General features: G+C 31.1%; 1 protein-coding gene, 2 long non-coding RNA genes and 1 pseudogene across 3 annotated transcripts; 2 read left to right on the plus strand and 2 right to left on the minus strand.

The window, feature by feature from the left end:
- Nucleotides 1–405: 405 nt before the first annotated feature.
- LOC112638604 lies at nt 406–1771 on the minus strand (annotated as a pseudogene).
- A 10879-nt stretch (nt 1772–12650) lies between these two features.
- Nucleotides 12651–12980, plus strand: LOC112638605. The gene is made up of 2 exons (XR_003123103.1): nt 12651–12729; nt 12805–12980. It is a non-coding gene; the product is annotated as an uncharacterized LOC112638605 (long non-coding RNA).
- A 576-nt stretch (nt 12981–13556) lies between these two features.
- Nucleotides 13557–14549, plus strand: LOC105258669 (DNA-directed RNA polymerase II subunit RPB11). Its single transcript, XM_011270087.3, has 4 exons — nt 13557–13838; nt 13966–14055; nt 14126–14300; nt 14392–14549. Exons 1-4 carry the CDS (start codon nt 13786–13788, stop codon nt 14425–14427), a joined length of 354 nt encoding a protein of 117 aa, XP_011268389.1. The 5' UTR covers nt 13557–13785; the 3' UTR covers nt 14428–14549.
- An 850-nt stretch (nt 14550–15399) lies between these two features.
- On the minus strand, nt 15400–16753 carry LOC112638603. Its single transcript, XR_003123102.1, has 3 exons — nt 16486–16753; nt 16206–16343; nt 15400–16098 (listed from the first exon to the last, which is right to left on the minus strand). It is a non-coding gene; the product is annotated as an uncharacterized LOC112638603 (long non-coding RNA).
- Nucleotides 16754–18147: the final 1394 nt, after the last annotated feature.

Raw genomic sequence — 18147 nt, forward strand, 5'->3', positions numbered from 1 at the left:
AAGATTATTTTATTTTAGCAGATTTATTTATATTTGGACATTACAATAGATACATACATATACATATACATATATATATATATATATATATATATATATATATACATATACATATATATACATATATATACATACATATATATATATATATATATATATATATACATATAAATATATATATATATATCAAATTATTCATGGAAAGTATATACTCGTATGTTTTAATTTTTGAATGTATCACAAATATCGTTTTTAACAGAGAGTACAGGAATATAATTAAAAATTATCAAATAAGCAATCAAAAGTAATTTTAATTATTTGCGAGGTCATTTATATATATATATATATATATATATATATATATATATATATATAGCAATTAGTCGTTTTTAAAGCGATCGGCTTTTATTTCGAATGAGCGAATCCCACTCGATTATTTCCCATATCATACACGCTGTAGTATTTACGCAAAAACACATCGCCAAGAATCCATGACGGACCTAACGTCTCAGATGATTCAGATGAATCAGATCCGCTTGATTGAAAGCCGCTGGAACATATGTGCTGGCCATACTCTTCTTCCTGTAAAAGGTCTACACACAATGTGAACATCTTATATTCTCATATAATTTAAATGGAAATTACCGATCCATAATACTCACTCGAAGAATATAATCGTCAGAGGTAAGTTCGTGTGTCACACCACTCAGAACAAAACTAATTGTAAGCAATTGGTCAGCACTACCACAATCCACCTTTGAACAAAAGATAATATTAAATTATTAGTTAATAATTTAACAAATATATACATATATATTGTATGCATATGTATATATGTAACAATTTGTTCAGTGTTTTATTTTATGATTTTTTTACTGGAAGGTTATACCAATGTGAAAAATTGTTACTTACAAGTCCATCCTCGTCAGCTCCAATTAATTCGTTAATAATAGCAAGGTCATTATCTGGTCCAACTAATAATGAAGTACCTGTGTCAGCAATAGCTTGGGTGTTTTCAGTTATTTCGTAACCAGCCATCGAGACACTAGAACACAATAACGTTATAATTTGTTGCAACTTGATCAATCATAATTTAGAAGATATACCTATCCATAGTAAATTGCCAGTATCCTTTCTGAGTAACAGGAACGTATGTGAAGTCACCCTCATAATGATTGGGATCAGAACCACCCAATATCAGTTCACTTTTCTCGGCTGAAGAGTCTCTATATATTTTGTATATTTTGTAAATTATAAAATATATTTTATTTAAACATTTTTAGACATGCGCTGTGCGTATGGAAAGAAGATACAAACCGACTCAGATAGAAGCTAAAAATAGGTTGTTCTACTAAGTGTTTGTTTAACCATGTTTACGAAGACAGGCGTTACTCCATCCTCGGATATCTCGGGATAACCCATGCCCAAGATACCGTCAAACTTTGAATAAACAAACGTTTCACCTGGCTGCTCGACGGCTTCTGCGAACCCTTGATCTTTAACAGGGAGGCCGGCAACCTATAATTAATAAATCGTGACGTTCAAATGTAAAAAAAATACTTGAGAAATGTTTATAAACTATGATTGTAGTTATAACTTGAATTGTTCCATGATGACTTACAGTCACTACATCAGAAGATAGGAATCCAGTTAAACTGCCAGTGCCATACTGGATAGAAAATGGAGTATTAATTGGTTTATATGTACTGGATTTGCTACTGTAATATTTATGATGGTACACTGCAAGAAATAATGTTCCAAGATAAGGATAGTTTTAAAGATAAAGAGATTTTCTTATTCATCTAAATGTTCGTTTGAATTATCCAACATAAATGCATTTATTCGCTTTTGAGTTTCGTTTGTATGATACTCGTTGAAAGAATAAAAATAATAAATTGTTTAAATAAGTCTGTTTATGTGCAAATTATAAAGTTTGGTTTTATTGTATTTATACAATCAATTATTTTAATTTTTAAAATTGTATTTGTGCATTTCCTTTATCCAAAAGATTATATTTGAAAAATATAATCGAGGAAGAGATAAAGAATTTTATAATATTTATAATATTATAACGTATTCATTTTTTGATTTGATATTATAATATATTCGAAAAGATTAAGATCTTCTTTAATATTTTTAAACAGTAATTTATATTATTAAATATAAGTGAATGTGTAAATAATGAAATATGTAATAAATATTATCTAATGAATATAAATATTAACATATTCATATACTGAATCTTAATTAATTTGCATTCATTACGTACATAATGATATTTCTTGATGAAAAATGTCGAAAAACTTATAATCATTTTTCTTCTTAAAGTAAAAAAGAAAATATAAAATAGAATTGTTCTTATTCATATTTTGTTAAATAAATATATATTCGTGATCTGCGCATTTCAATCAATATTGTTATGTATGTTTATATAAGTGCAATTTAATTATTATCCTGTATATATACAGGGTGACCCATTTTAACTTAGGCAGCCAAATAACTCGAAAAATAAGCACACTACGAAAAAATGGTTAGAATCAAAATTTCGTCATTTCGAGGGGGACGTACAATGACGTTAAAATCAGCCCCCCCCACCCCTCCCCCTGGGCGGTGAGGGGGGGCAAGTTTGAAATCTTAAATGGAACCCCCTATTTTTCATTGCATATTCTTGTAGCTTATCTCGAGAGCTTTCCAAAACACTATAATTAAGTACCTTTTTACTAAGTACTTTTTGAGTTACAAGGCTTAAAATAATTTCTTAATTTTACATAAACCATAAAATATCTAGTAAACCATTCATTTTTCGATTATGTTACCTTCATACTTTTATGTACAAAATAATGAGAGGAATTAATTGGTGTAAAGAAAACACATAGTTGTTTCAAAGAAAAAATATGTAATTTGCAATTAACAATTACATTCAGAGGCATATGAAAGAAATGCAATTTCATATTTCGCAGGATATATTGCTCGCTACGGTTACAAGAATACAAAGTGCGACAGCTGCCGTGAAAAAAATTTGAAAACACCGATGGAAGAATTAAACGACAATGAAATCTATATTCAGCTACGTGAATATGAACATGAAGACGAAGATGATCCTGAAATAGAATGGCTATCAAGACCAACGGATTCATTTTTGAATATTATTACTCTACAATTTGAAGCAATAAATTCATGTTACAAAAAGTATTGGTATTTCAAAGATGTGAAGAAAAAGCTCTTTGAGATTTGTGTTAAACACGTCCAGCATACTGATGAAGATTGGTTTAACCAGATCAACGAGTGTTATTCACATAGAATTCAAATGTTAGACTTTATGTTAAGAGTCAAGATATATGCAATTACAAAAAAGAATAACAATGGAGGAAGAGAAGGAATAAATACAGTATCTGGAAGATCAAAAGAAATAAAGATAAAATGTCAAAAAATAAAGAACATAAAACATATGTAAAATCACCATTACTACATATATAAAACGATCGCGGCTCCTCAAGCGGTACGATCTGACTATTTTACATTTACTCGCAGCATTTAATGCGGAACGAGTAAAACGATCGCGGCTCTTCGAGCGGTACGATCTGACTATTTTACATTTACTCGCGGCATTTTATGCGGAACGAATATAAAATATGTAAAAATTCGTGACCTTATGGCAGATCGAATAAATTGGGAGACAGTTAACTCGGAATTTTTTAAAATTAAAACATAATTTTTTACTTCTTTTATATATTAATTTTAAATGCAAGATATTAACATTTTTATATTTTTTATTAGCAAATATTATGTTTATATTTTTAAGAATTTCGGGTTATGTGTCAATTGGCCTCCACGTGGCGTCTCCTGGAAATGCTTTATGAGTAGCTAACAATTGACACCAAGATTATTGTGTATAAAATTACATATAAATATATACAGGGTGATTCAGAACAAACGTTTGTTGTTTTTAAAATATCAAATTCTTGAATGATTTCTAAGATGATTTTTCCTATTGCAATATTTTGCCCGGAGCTTAGTTTTGAAACTATAAAGGAAAATAGTTTGAATTAATAACGGAACGAGTAGGCAGGGACGGCGCGATATAAGTGATTACGTGCCAGTGAGAAATGTTGGTCGAATCTACATCAATTTTGAGTATAGCAATCAGCTGATCGCGGCGAGCGCCCCACGTAATTGTTTATATCGCGCCGTCCCTACCTACTTCTCGTACTCGTTCCGTAATTAGTTAACTATTTTCCTTTATAGTTTAAAAACTCTGGGCAAAATTTTTCAAGAGGAAAAATTGTTTTAGAATTCATTCAAGAATTTGATATTTTAAAGACAAATATTTGTTCAGAATCACTCTATATAACTTTATATTATTATTTTATTTTAATATGTATTGTACAATGTTATTTTTACAAATATGAAAATGTGATTTTAGAAAGTAAGCAATATGTCTTACATGTTCATATATAAAACATATTTAAATAAAATAATAGTATGAAGATTCTAAAGTGCAATAAAATAATGAAATAAAATAACTAAAATAATCAGTGTTTTCTAAATATAATATGATACTACAAAATAAAACTAGACTTTTATTAAATTTTAATAAATTTATTAAATTATAATATTATTCTTATACATCTTTACTTTAATAGAAAAAAATGAAAAAAAATTTATAGAAAACTTAAAAGAAGAATAAAAAAAAATAAATATTATATTATTATAAAAAAATTAAAAATTATAATTAAAAATTATATTTCCGCGGCCTCTTCCTCTTCCTACTCCTCCTCTTCTAAAAAATCTGCTTCCTCTTCTCGAACTACTTCCTCCTCTGCTCTGCATTCTTCCTCTCTCTCTCTACGAGCAGACCATTTATATCTATAAAACATAAGAGAGAAACATATTATAGCTTGATAAATAGAGAGATATAATTATTTTATATATTTAAACACACACACACACACACACGCGCACATGCACGCACGCGTAAAATAACAAATACATTCTTATAAATTGATGTATATACATATATAAATCCGAAATTTAATAAATATACTTTTCATCACGTTCGGCGCGCCTTACACCAGCCCGACGCTGCATGTGGGATGATGGATCCTGCTGCTGTTTCTCTGCATCATCCTCTTGCTGTTTTTCTCCTTCTTTATTTTGCTGTTTTTCTGCATCATTATCATCATCATTCATATCATCAGCAGAAAAAAAGCTGAAAAAATAAATATAATAAATATATTTTTGCGTGCATGTGTAACTTTAATATACAAATAATATTTTAAATATATAGGGTAGACCATTTTCATCAATGAGAGGAATCAATTAGTGTTCAGAAAAAATATAGTTGTTTTTAAGAAAAAATATTTACTGTTAATTGCAAATTACATATTTTTTCTTCGAAACAACTATGTGTTTTCTTTATACCAATTGATTCCTTTCGTTATTTTGTACATAAAAGTATTAAGATTAGATAATCGAAAAATGAATATTTTATTAGATATTTTATGGTTTATGTAAAATTAAGAAATTATTTCAAGCCTCATAACTCGAAAAGAACTCAATGAAGAAATACTTTATTATAGTGTTTTGAAAAACTCTCGAGATAAGCTATAAGAATAAGTAATAAAAAATAGTGGGTTCCGTTTAAAAAATTAAAGATGACCATAATGTGACCTTCATACAATTATTCATGGTCAAATATTTGGCACTATTTTATATCCTCCTTCGAGTCAAATAACTTTTATCTGAAATATTTTTTTTTAAAACTTCTCCTTTTCGAGATATTCGCGTGTATTGATTAAAATGGTCTACTCTGTATATATATATATATATATATATATATATATATATATACATACATATTACATGTGTCATAGAACAATAAATACTTTTCATCGTTATCTGCTTCCTCATCAGTATTATTTTCTTCCAATATTTTCTCTAATTCTTTTCTTCTTTTTTTTAATTTTTTCTTCTTTTTCCATGATCGCTTCTAACTTTCTTTTTGTTTGTTCTTTGTCCATTCTGTTATAAAAAAATCATTGTGTTTGTGTAAATATTTAATGTTTTATATGTACATATATCGCAGCAAACACTAATAAATAAAAATAATATGTCGTAGCCAGATTACAAAATCCGTCTTTTATAAAAGATCTAGATATTTTATAAAGTGCGGTCATATTCTCAAGTTAAAAATGAAATGTTTTACAATCTGGCTAAGAGAGAATTTTAGTCATTTTATAAAACGTTTACAAGAAACTAATTACTACATTGTCAAACGCAACGATTTTTATATCAAAATTATTATAATAGAATAAAGGTCCGTAGGATAAAATCAATAAAATTTCATAAAAGGCTTAAAGGACCAGCACAAAGGTGAAAAGATGCGAAAATAAAAACGATTATATTAATATAATAAACCTAATAAAACGTTTATTTAATTTAAGTGATAAACGCTGCGTTTCGATCCAATTCGGATCCTTTTCAATGTCAAATCACAGAATAAAGTAATGAACATAAAAATAAAATAAATATAAGATCAAATTAACAGTCATTAGAAATAAGTAACGGAAAGACGCGAAGCAAAATAAATAATAATAAAAGAGTCAGAAATGTCGAAGTAAAATTACGCAAAATAACCGACGAATTCAATTTATCCGCTTATCAACTCGTTGCGCTTCTTTGTTAATTTGAATGGATTTTGTAATCTGGCTAAGACATTTATAACATCTATATAATGTTTTACGTACATGGCATGATGCATTTGCACGTACATTACAATTAAATTGTTGATTGAGTAGTTATAATATATGAATGTTCTTATTTTAAGTTTGAATAATAATATACATAGAGATTCTTCACACACATGCACGTACGCACGCACACACACTCGCACGTACGCACGCGTATATATGTAAATAGAAATATATAATATTAATTAATTACTACTTACTCAACTTCTAACTAATCAATCTACAAAATTTCTTCTGCTGGCTGATACGAATCGTTTCACAGTCTCGAATAAACTGGTATACAAAAATACACATACTTTTATTATCGTTTGTGATTTGCCGTTTGCCGAGTATAAAAACGCGAAAGGTGATATCTCATGTTTGCCGCCGCATGGGTCCACGAGACGCTCATCGTTGGTGAGACAAAGTCAGAGCAATGGATTGTTAGTCTTTGTCAGACTAACTCATCTCTCTGTTTCATCCTGAGAACGTAGTTAGTAGTTACTGCATTGGCCATTATTACGGTATGGCGCTGAAATCAGTGAGAAAATGCCGGTCTAGTCTTTATCCGGGTCATTGGCTATCTGTCTATTAATCTGTGACAATACAATCCTAGGCCGGTATTCATAGTCCGATCCAGATGGTAGGTCGGGTGACTTTTTCGCGCATGCGCAGTAGTAATCACAGGAAAGCAACGGTGTATCAGATAGCGGATTATGGCCGCCAAAGTTTTGGCGGGCAAGCTGAGGTCGGTGATGCCAGAAAGAAGTCCTGAGTCCCGAGTGAATGTTATAGTGTTTTGAAATACAGCGAGAAAAGTGATTAGTGAAATGAAAGTGTGCTGTTGGCCGCTCGTAAAAATTTTTTAAAAATTTTCTTTCAGAAATTTATTTAAGGACGACCAGTGACATACCTTTTGCTTCTATTAGATACTTCGTTAACGCCGCGTTCGGGGCGCATGCGCGAAAAAGTCACCCGGCCTACCATCACTGGTCCGATCTTATATTTAAGATCGTCTTAAGTCTGGTCCGAGGTTGACTTGAGACCTCAATCAACCAATCAAATAGCTACGTAGCATTTCAAGCTCGAACTTAAGACGATCTCAAAAATAGACATAGTAAGTATAGGCCGAGGCCGGTATTCATAGTCCGATCTTATATTTAAGATCGTCTTAAGTCTGCTTGGAGGTTGACTTAAGACCTCATTCAACCAATCAAATAGCTGCGTAGCATTTCAAGCTCGAACTTAAGACGATCTCAAATATAAGATCGGACTATGAATACCGGCCCGAGCATACATTGTATAAGTGTTAAGCATACGAAAAAAAAGACAAAAGATGTAAGATGAGTTTCTTTCTCTTTTCAATGTCGGAGAAATGGGGAGCACTTCTCCACATCTTCTCGCGCCGGTTCGTCATGGAGGGGCGAAATACTTACTATGTCTATGGCCGGTATTCATAGTCCGATCTTATATTTAAGATCGTCTTAAGTCTGCTTGGAGGTTGACTTAAGACCTCATTCAACCAATCAAATAGCTGCGTAGCATTTCAAGCTCGAACTTAAGATGATCTCAAATATAAGATCGGACTATGAATACCGGCCTTATGATCTCAAATATAAGATCGGACTATGGCCGGTATTCATAGTCCGATCTTATATTTAAGATCGTCTTAAGTTCGAGCTTGAGATGCTACGCAGCTATTTGATTGGTTGAATGAGGTCTTAAGTCAACCTCGGACCAGACTTAAGACGATCTTAAATATAAGATCAGACTATGAATACCGGCCTATGAATACCGGCCCTAATGATCCCAGTGGGAGAAACGAAACGCAGCACTGGGAGTTTTCAATACTGCCAACTTGATCTTTTTTCCCAACACCGACCAAACCAGAGAGAAACCTGAGAGCGGCCACCAGCCTCGACGGGCACATTTCTCGATGCTTGACGTGCCGTCTGACAAAGTGGACGTGAACTATGTCCATTACGCTCGGTAACGAAACATGGTTTGTGTCTATGATATGGGTTCATGTCCGAACTATTCAGAGATGGACAGTCGGATAAGAACCGATAATTCATCGTTCTGTCTTTGTCTCATCAATGACAGACCACGCGACTGCCACGCGACGAGCTTACGATTTTGCTTTCCCCTTTCTCTCGTCGCGCTTTTACGTTTTTCGTTATGATGTAATAATGAAATGATCTTCATAATCCTAATTTTCTAAGGGTATTGGCAGACAAGTTTTCCAACTTTGTATGTTCTGTAACAAAAATACAACACATTATGAAAATTACGATTACATGCATACTTCAAGCTGACATAGCAATTGGTATACCGAATGTTTGGTAAAAAAAAATTTTTTGTTAGGCGTGTTGGTTATAATCAATTCGATAAAGTGTTACTTCTTAATAACGCGTACCAGTGCAAGTAAGATGACTGCTTGTCACGGCGCTGACCCGAGTTCGAATCTCCCTGCTGTCGTTTTTTTTTTATTTTTATTTTATGAAATAATAAAATAACAAATAATATGTATTGAATTTGGGAGTAGAAAAGGCAAAAAAATTAATAAAATAATGACAATTATTGCACAAAAACATACCTGTATTGCGTATCCATGTATTGCATCTTGTATCCTTCTGCATTGGAAATCGGAATAGCCGTTTCCTATGCGAAAATCTCCCATTCTTACATTCTTTGTATACGCACTTATCATAATAACTATCTACAGGGCATTGACTCGACATAGTGATTGTTTATTATAATGCAAAACAAAAAAATATAAAAATAAAATTTAAAAAACTTAAAAGTAGAAATAAAAGAGAAATACAACACGTGATAAAAAAATAAAAAAATTACACAACCAACACGATAAAAGCATACACGCACGTACACGCAGAAATATTTACAGATAATGTGTCGTGTTCTATAAAAGAAACGATAACACGTGTTGCAAAATACACAGATCTTACAGATCGTTAAAAAAAAATATAAATTTAAAACAATACAAGAGATCTGTTATGCACAGATAATAAAGCACCGCAAAATCGAACGTCACTTTTAAAGCCCGCTGATTGATTATTTCCAGCGTGTCGTCGCGCATTATTTGTTTCATAGCATCAAATAGCCGCGAAATCACGACAGTGAAACGTAATTCTTTTATATGTATATTTGTAAAAGATTAAAGAATCTGTTTATTGTTAATGTAAAGTTATTTTGTATATCATCATACAAAGAATTATAGTTTCACAAACTGGTTTATCTATCTTTTTATTATTATTTTCAAAATTAAATATGATTACATAAAAAATGATTACATAAAATTAATCATCCGAATTATCGATCTCATCAAGACATGAGCCAGGATGATATTTATCATAAAAATATGAAAAACATAATGTAATACAATATCTAGCGCATTGGATGCTGTATTGTGCCGTATATGTGTGAGCAATCTTATTGAAACTTTAATTTTTTACAAGAAAATTATTCACAGCATTCGATACACTAGATGTTGTATTACATTATGTTTTTCATGTCTAACACTACACGCAAATGCATCAAAGTAAGATATCATTCGCATTGATATGTATATTTTTTTAATTAATTAATTATTTAAAAAATATATAAAATAAAATATTACTATAATAATATGAGAGTTGTAAGCATTTATGAAATACAGATATAATTATTTTAAATAGAAAGAAAAGGTTTTATTAAAAAACATTTTTAATAAATGTCTTTATAATAAATAAATAAATTTGTATCTATGTATTGGGCACCCGAAGTCGTTTCGAAATCCTATTCGAATTATGTAAAATGTAGCGCGTGAAAGATGAGACGGGGCCGACAAGGGATGGAAGGAGACATGAGCTTTACGATAGAAAATCACCGCTCGCCTCATGCCTACCGCCGCGTGATTTGCCATCATTGGTGAGACAAAAGCAGAACGATAAATTATCGGCTCTTGTCTAACTCTCATGTCCATCTCATGTGAATAGTTCGGATATGAACCATAGCTCGGATATGAACCATAGCTCAGATACAAACCATGTATTATTATCGACTGTAATGGATGTAGTTGACGTCCACTTTGTCAGGCGGCGCATTAGGACAATGTGCCCATTAAAGAGAGATGGCCGCTCTCAGGTTTCTCTCTGACCAAACATATTTTCGAACACACTAATTTTCGAACGCACTGATAATTTCGGAACGTCCATCGAATATTTTTCTAGGGGAAACGGTTTTGGAACATAAATATCTACAGAGAGAAACCTGAGAGCGGCCACCTCGCTTTAACGGGCACATTGTCCTAATGCGCCGCCTGACAAAGTGGACGTCAACTACATCCATTACAGTCGATAATAATACATGGTTCGTATCTGAGCTATGGTTCATGTCCGAGCTATGGTTCATATCCGAACTATTCACATGAGATGGACATGAGAGTTAGACAAGAGCCGATAATCTATCGTTCTGCTTTTGTCTCACCAATGATGGCAAATCACGCGGCGGTAGGCATGAGGCGAGCGGTGATTTTCTATCGTAAAGCTCATGTCTCCTTCCATCCCTTGTCGGCCCCGTCTCATATTTCACGCGCTACATTTTACATAATTCGGATAGGATTTCGAGACGACTTCGGGCGCCCAATATATAGAGACAAATTTATTTATTTATTATAAAGACATTTTTAAAAATGTTTTTTAATAAAACCTTTTCTTTTTATTTAAAATAATTATATCTGTATTTCATAAATGCTTACAACTCTCATATTATTATAGTAATATTTTATTTTATATATTTTTTAAATAATTAATTAATTAAAAAAATATACATATCAATGCGAATGATATCTTACTTTGATGCATTTGCGTGTTAGTGTTAGACATGAAAAACATAATGTAATATAATATCTAGTGTATCGAATGATGTGAATAATTTTCTTGTAAAAAAATAAAGTTTTAATAAGATTGCTCACACATATACGGCACAATACAGCATCCAATGCGCTAGATATTGTATTACATTATGTTTTTCATGTTTTTATGATAAATATCATTCTGGCTCATGTCTTGATGAGATCGATAATTCGGATGATTAATTTTATGTAATCATTTTTTATGTAATTATATTTAATTTTGAAAATAATAACAAAAAAATAGATAAATCAGTTTGTGAAACTATAATTCTTTGTATGATGATATACAAAATAACTTTACATTAACAATAAACAGATTCTTTAATCTTTTATTAATATATAAAAGAATTACGTTTCACTATCGTGATTTGTCTGCGGTACTTCATTATCTGTGCATAACAGATCTCTTCTATTGTTTTAAATTTATATTTTTTTAACGATCTGTAAGATCTGTGTATTTTGCAACACGTATTATTGTTTCTTTTATATAACACGACACATTATCTGTAAATATTTCTACGTGTACACGTACGTGCGTGTATGCTTTTATTGTGTTGGTTGTGTAATTTTTTTATTTTTTTATCACGTGTTGTATTTCTCTTTTATTTCTATTTTTAAGTTTTTTTAATTTTATTTTTATATTTTTTGTTTTGCATTATAATAAACAATCACTATGTCGAGTCAGTGCCCTATAGATAGTTATTATGATAAGTGTGTGTACAGAAATAAAGTAAAGAATGTAAGAATGGGAGATTTTCGCATAGGAAACGGCTATTCCGATTTCCAATGCAGAAGGATACAAGATGCAATACATGGATAGGCAATACAAGTATGTTTTTGTGCAATAATTGTCATTATTTTATTAATTTTTTGCCTTTTCTGCTCCCAAATTCAATACATATTATTTGTTATTTTATTATTTCATAAAATAAAAATAAAAAAACGACAGCAGAGAGATTCGAACTCGGGTCAGCGCCGTCATGCAGTCATCTTACTTGCACTGCTACGCGCTATTATGAAGTAGCACTTTATCGAATTGATTATAACCAACACGCCTGACATAAAAAAATTTTTTTTACCAAACATTCGGTATACCAATTGCTATGGCAGCTTGAAGTAAGCATGTAATCGTAATTTTCATAATGTGTTGTATTTTTGTTACAGGACATACAAAGTTGGAAAACTTGTCTGCCAATACCCTTAAAAAATTAGGATTATGTGAAGATCATTTCGTTATTACATCATAACGAAGAACGTGTAAGCGCGACGAGAGAAAGAGGAAAGCAAAATCGTAAGCTCGTCGCGTGACAGTCGCGTGGTCTGTCATTGATGAGACAAAGGGTGTTTACGACAATTAATCGGATCTTTGATCAGACTGAACAGTGGTACTTAGCGATAGATAGCTTTCTAAATTTCCCTAGACTAATCCGGATCAATGATGTGTCTTTGAAGTAATCAAATTAGATTAACAACTTATTCTTATTTTATAGAAAACATCTTATTCTAGTAAAATACATTTGTTTATTAATATATATTTGATAAATAAAGATATATTAATTAAAAGAATAATAAAGTATCTTCTATAATTTCTTATGATGTTTTTCACAAATTTTTCGATCAACTCGACCGCAATTTCTTTCGATGACTGTTAATCTAATTCGATTACTTCAGAGACACATTATTGATCCGGATTAGTCTAGGGAAATTTAGGAAGTCTATCGCTGAGTACCACTGCTCAGTTCGATCAGAGATCCGATTAATTGTCGTAAACATCCAAAGACAGAACGATGAATTATCGATTCTTATCCGACTGTCCATCTCTGAATGGATCTCTGAGTTCGGACATGAACCCATATCATAGACACAAACCATGTTTCGTTACCGAGTGTAATGGACATAGTTCACGTCCACTTTGTCAGACGGCGCGTCAAGCATCGAGAAATGTGCCCGTCGAGGCTGGTGGCCGCTCTCAGGTTTCTCTCTGATATCTATTTCGTTTTTAGTTTATTTACGTATGTAAAGTGTAAGGAAATTCGGTTAAGAGATAAGTTTTATGCTATAAAGTGTTTATAATTTGTAAAATTGTGGATATTGTGACCTATCTATTGAAGAAAATCTGTAAAAAGAAGGAATCTACCAAACGAAATGAACGCACCTCCAACCTTTGAATCGTTCTTGCTATATGAAGGAGAAAAAAAGTATATGTATTTGATATCCTCATTTTTTAAGATATATAAATGAATCCTCTAATTCTATATATGAGATATATGTATATAATTGAATCATATAATCTTATATACATTTTTTCTTATATGTTTATTGTAGGATAATAAAAGAACAAGATACTAAAGTGCCAAATGCTGCCATTTTTACAATCAATAAAGAGGATCATACTTTAGGAAACATGATTCGCAAGTAAGCATATGAGTTTTTCTTACTCTATCTTTTTTATATAATCAGTTAATAATTGTTTTTGAATCTATAGTCAATTGTTAAAGGATCCTCAAGTATTATTTGCTGGATATAAAGTCCCGCATCCACTGGAACATAAGTTTGTTATTAGAATACAAACGACATCAGATTATACGCCACATGAAGCTTTTATGCATGCCATCACTGATTTAATTGCAGAACTTTCATTGTTTGAGGAACGTTTTAAGGTATGCAGTTATAATATAAAATATGAAGGAAAATATTTTATAAAATATTTTATAAATATAATTTTGTATTACTAAATATAATGTTTTTTAGGAGGCAATCAAAGAGAAGAAGGAAGGGTTAGATTAAATAAATTGAAGATGTATCTATACATAGTTTATTAAACTTTTTTTAATTTAATATTTAGTGTTCTTTAAAACCTTAAAATATGTTCATTAAATATGACACATACGCTTTGTAAATAATTAACTTAAACACATTTAATTATGCTAAATCAAATTTAATGTGTATATACTGTGTTTTTATATTTTAAGAACTATAATATTTATATAAATTGCAAAATTTATATGTTACATTGCATTTTTTTCATATTCCTTACTAGTCAAGTATTTTTTTAAAATTATTTGTATGGATAAATTAAATAATTAATAGATATGTGAATTAGTTAAAAGTTATTAGCTGCTTAAAAAATTATCTTTCTTCTTGAGTAGTAATTAAATTATAGTGTCTCATACTTTTGCATTAAAACATGAGAGCGTTTCTTAAATAAAGTCAAAGACCATATTTAGTAATTTTTGGAGAAATTTCTTTCACAATCGTTTTAATTAGTATGTTTGTGACTCACAAATGATTCTGTGTCGATTGATCCTCTACAGAACTTAAATAAGATTGAAATTAAAAATGAGAGCACTAACTTAACGGTCATTTGTATTTTCTATTTTAAAGCAAAAACTAATCTCACAAACGTTTTAATTAATTTCACAATTATCTACAAACTAATCACTAATGATTAAAAAAAAAAAAAGAATTTGAAAAGTCAAAACAAGGGTCCAAATTTCCAAAGCTAGTTCACAGTTAGTATTTCTTATTCTGCATTGGAAGAAAAAAGATAATTTTTGAATAATGCAGCCAGTTTAGCTATAAAGAACAGATTTAATATCTAAATAGAGGATAATAGATTTAAATAAATATCAGAAATAATCATCATCAGTATAATATACCTATTTTAATTGTCTTTATCTATAATTCAATATAATGATCATTGTTACATTAATTGGCAATATTGAACAAAAAATCAAATTAAATTAAGATATAACAAACTCGAGACAAAAAAGTACTTCATTCATAAAACATACACAGATTACAAGTGTAAGACATTATAACTATCATATTAGTATCATATGTAAAATGTTTAAAAAATTTCATCTCTGGCTTTACTAGTAGACAAATATATTTCATGCTACAGAGAGTCTGCTAATGTCATTAGTTTCTTGATTTTCAACAAAAATGATGCAATATAATCATATTGACACAATAATGAATATAATCATATTTATTTAAGACATCTATTTTCAAGAATTAAGGATTATTATTTGTCATCTACAAATATGCTCAAGCATTGTTTATATTTTAAACTTAAAAAAAAGGTTGCAGTATTAAATATATTGTGAAATGTGTATTGCACATAATGTATATATGTACATACATGCATATATATATCAATCGCATTTAATAAGTTAGTCATAAATATTGAAAAAGGATCAGCCTCTTACACTATGTTTTGCTTCATAATCCCACTGAATCTTTGTTAAATCTTCGTATAATTTTAATTTTTTCTTATAAAACAAAAGAAATCATGATATAAAAGTAAAAGTATGTCAATATATATGGAATAATAATACTTTCCTAGTTCCAACACTTTTTGATCTTGTAAGTTTGGTTTAAAAGATTTTAAATTGTTTTGTTTTTCCTCTGTTTAATCTCTTGTAACAGCTCTTTTTTTTCTATTTCTAGTTTTCTCTATTAAAAAAAGCATTTAGCAATGAAAGAATGTCCAAAAAAATTAAATGGAAAAATGTATAATGATAGTATGTGTTATATATGTATTAATGAATAAATAAACATACAATTATTACTTATTATTAAATAGGTATTATATTTCCACAACTCATTATTTTTATGTTCCAAATTTTGAGTTCCTGTATATTGCTTTTCTTCCATAACAGTCAATTGTGATGTTAGTTCTTTAATCTTAGATTCATCTTCTGTAAAAATATAAAAATTATATAATTATATATAATTTTGGAGAATATATATAATTTGCAGCAAAATTTTTTTTATAATGCCAATCACAGTCAAGAATTAAGAGAATATTCGATTGTGATTGATCAATTTCTTAAATCTTACGCCTTAAGGCCCGGTTACACCAATGTTATTTTAGCTTTAAGCGAAACTTAAATATATGTCTATGGCCCGGTTTCACCAACGTGATTTAATCTAATCGGTCGATTAAATTGGTCACCAGAATTGCCAATAACAAGACTTTAAAAACGAACGTCGCCATCCACGGACCTTGCTTCACAGAAAGAAAATAGGTTACGATCAGTTTTATTATGTTCAGCAGTTGGCAACTCTGACAGTTAATCGACCGATTAGATTAAATCACGTTGGTGAAACCGGGCCTATCTCTATCTTTCTTTCTTTCTAAATAAATAAAGATCGAAATACATTTAAGTTTCGCTTAAAACTAAAATAATGTTGGTGCAACTGGGCCTAAAGGCTTTCGCACATGAATTGCCGTAACCATAAACGTAAAACGTAAACGTAAGCTTAAGGGCCTATCCAGACAAACTTGCATAGGTGCATATGCATAACATAAGACCACATGGACCAATGAGCATCGAGTATTATGTTATATAAGTCAATATGGCGACTTAATACTCGATGCTCATTGGTCCATGTGATCTTATGTTATGCATATGCACTTATGCAAGTTTGTCTGGATAGGCCTTAAAGGCCGCAGCACACACTTGCATAAGCGCATAACCAGAAGCATAAGGAAATTGATTGGTCCCCAAGTGTATGCATAAGAAAATGAACCAATCAATTTTTTTATGCTTATGGTTATGCGCTTATGCAAAAGTGTGTGCTGCGGCCTTAAGGGCCTATCCAGACAAACTTGCATAGGTACACTGCGCGACAACGATTCGTTCCGAGGTCCCTCTCGCGAGGCAAGGAGAGCGCCTCTAACCAATCAGCCATTGCTACGCTGCCAGCTGATTGGTCACTTCTACGCTCCCCTGCCCCCGCGAGAGAGGGGCCACGGAACGAATCGTTGTCGCGCAGTGTACATATGCATAACATAAGACCATATGGACCAATGAGCATCGAGTATTAAATCGCTATATTGACTTACATAACGTAATACTCGATGCTCATTGGTCCATATGGTCTTATGTTATGCATATGCACCTATGCAAGTTTGTCTGGATAGGACCTTACGGTTACGACTAAAATTTTTGTACTTGCAAAGGCGTTAAGGCTATTCTACAAGAAATTGACCAATCACAGTCAAGTATTAAGAGAATACTCGACTGTGATTGGTCAATTTCTTGAGTCTTATGCCTTACAACCTTATGCTACGGCCATTGTAGAATGGCCTTTAAAATCTCAAGGCTATAACACACACTTTCCATAAGACATAACAGTAAGATTTCGACCAATCGCGTTGCTCAATTTGGTTACGGACGGCCAAACTGAACAACGCGATTGGTCGAAACCTTACTGTTATGTCTTATGGAAAGTGTGTGCTATAGCCTTCAATCTAGACGCCGCAGAAGCTAATCATATTCTATTGCTACTTAGCGATTGAGTCTGCTGAATGCGGCCAATGAAAATCTCCCTAGTAATATGTATACATATATATAGGCCGGTATTCATAGGCCAGTATTCATAGTCCGATCTTATATTTAAGATCGTCTTAAGTCTGCTTGGAGGTTGATTTAAGATCTCATTCAACCAATCAAATAGCTGCGTAGCATTTTAAGCTTGAACTTAAAACGATCTTAA

This window comes from Camponotus floridanus, unplaced genomic scaffold (genome assembly GCF_003227725.1).
Source record: "Camponotus floridanus strain SB8 unplaced genomic scaffold, Cflo_v7.5 scaffold334, whole genome shotgun sequence".
Taxonomy (NCBI): domain Eukaryota; kingdom Metazoa; phylum Arthropoda; class Insecta; order Hymenoptera; family Formicidae; genus Camponotus; species Camponotus floridanus.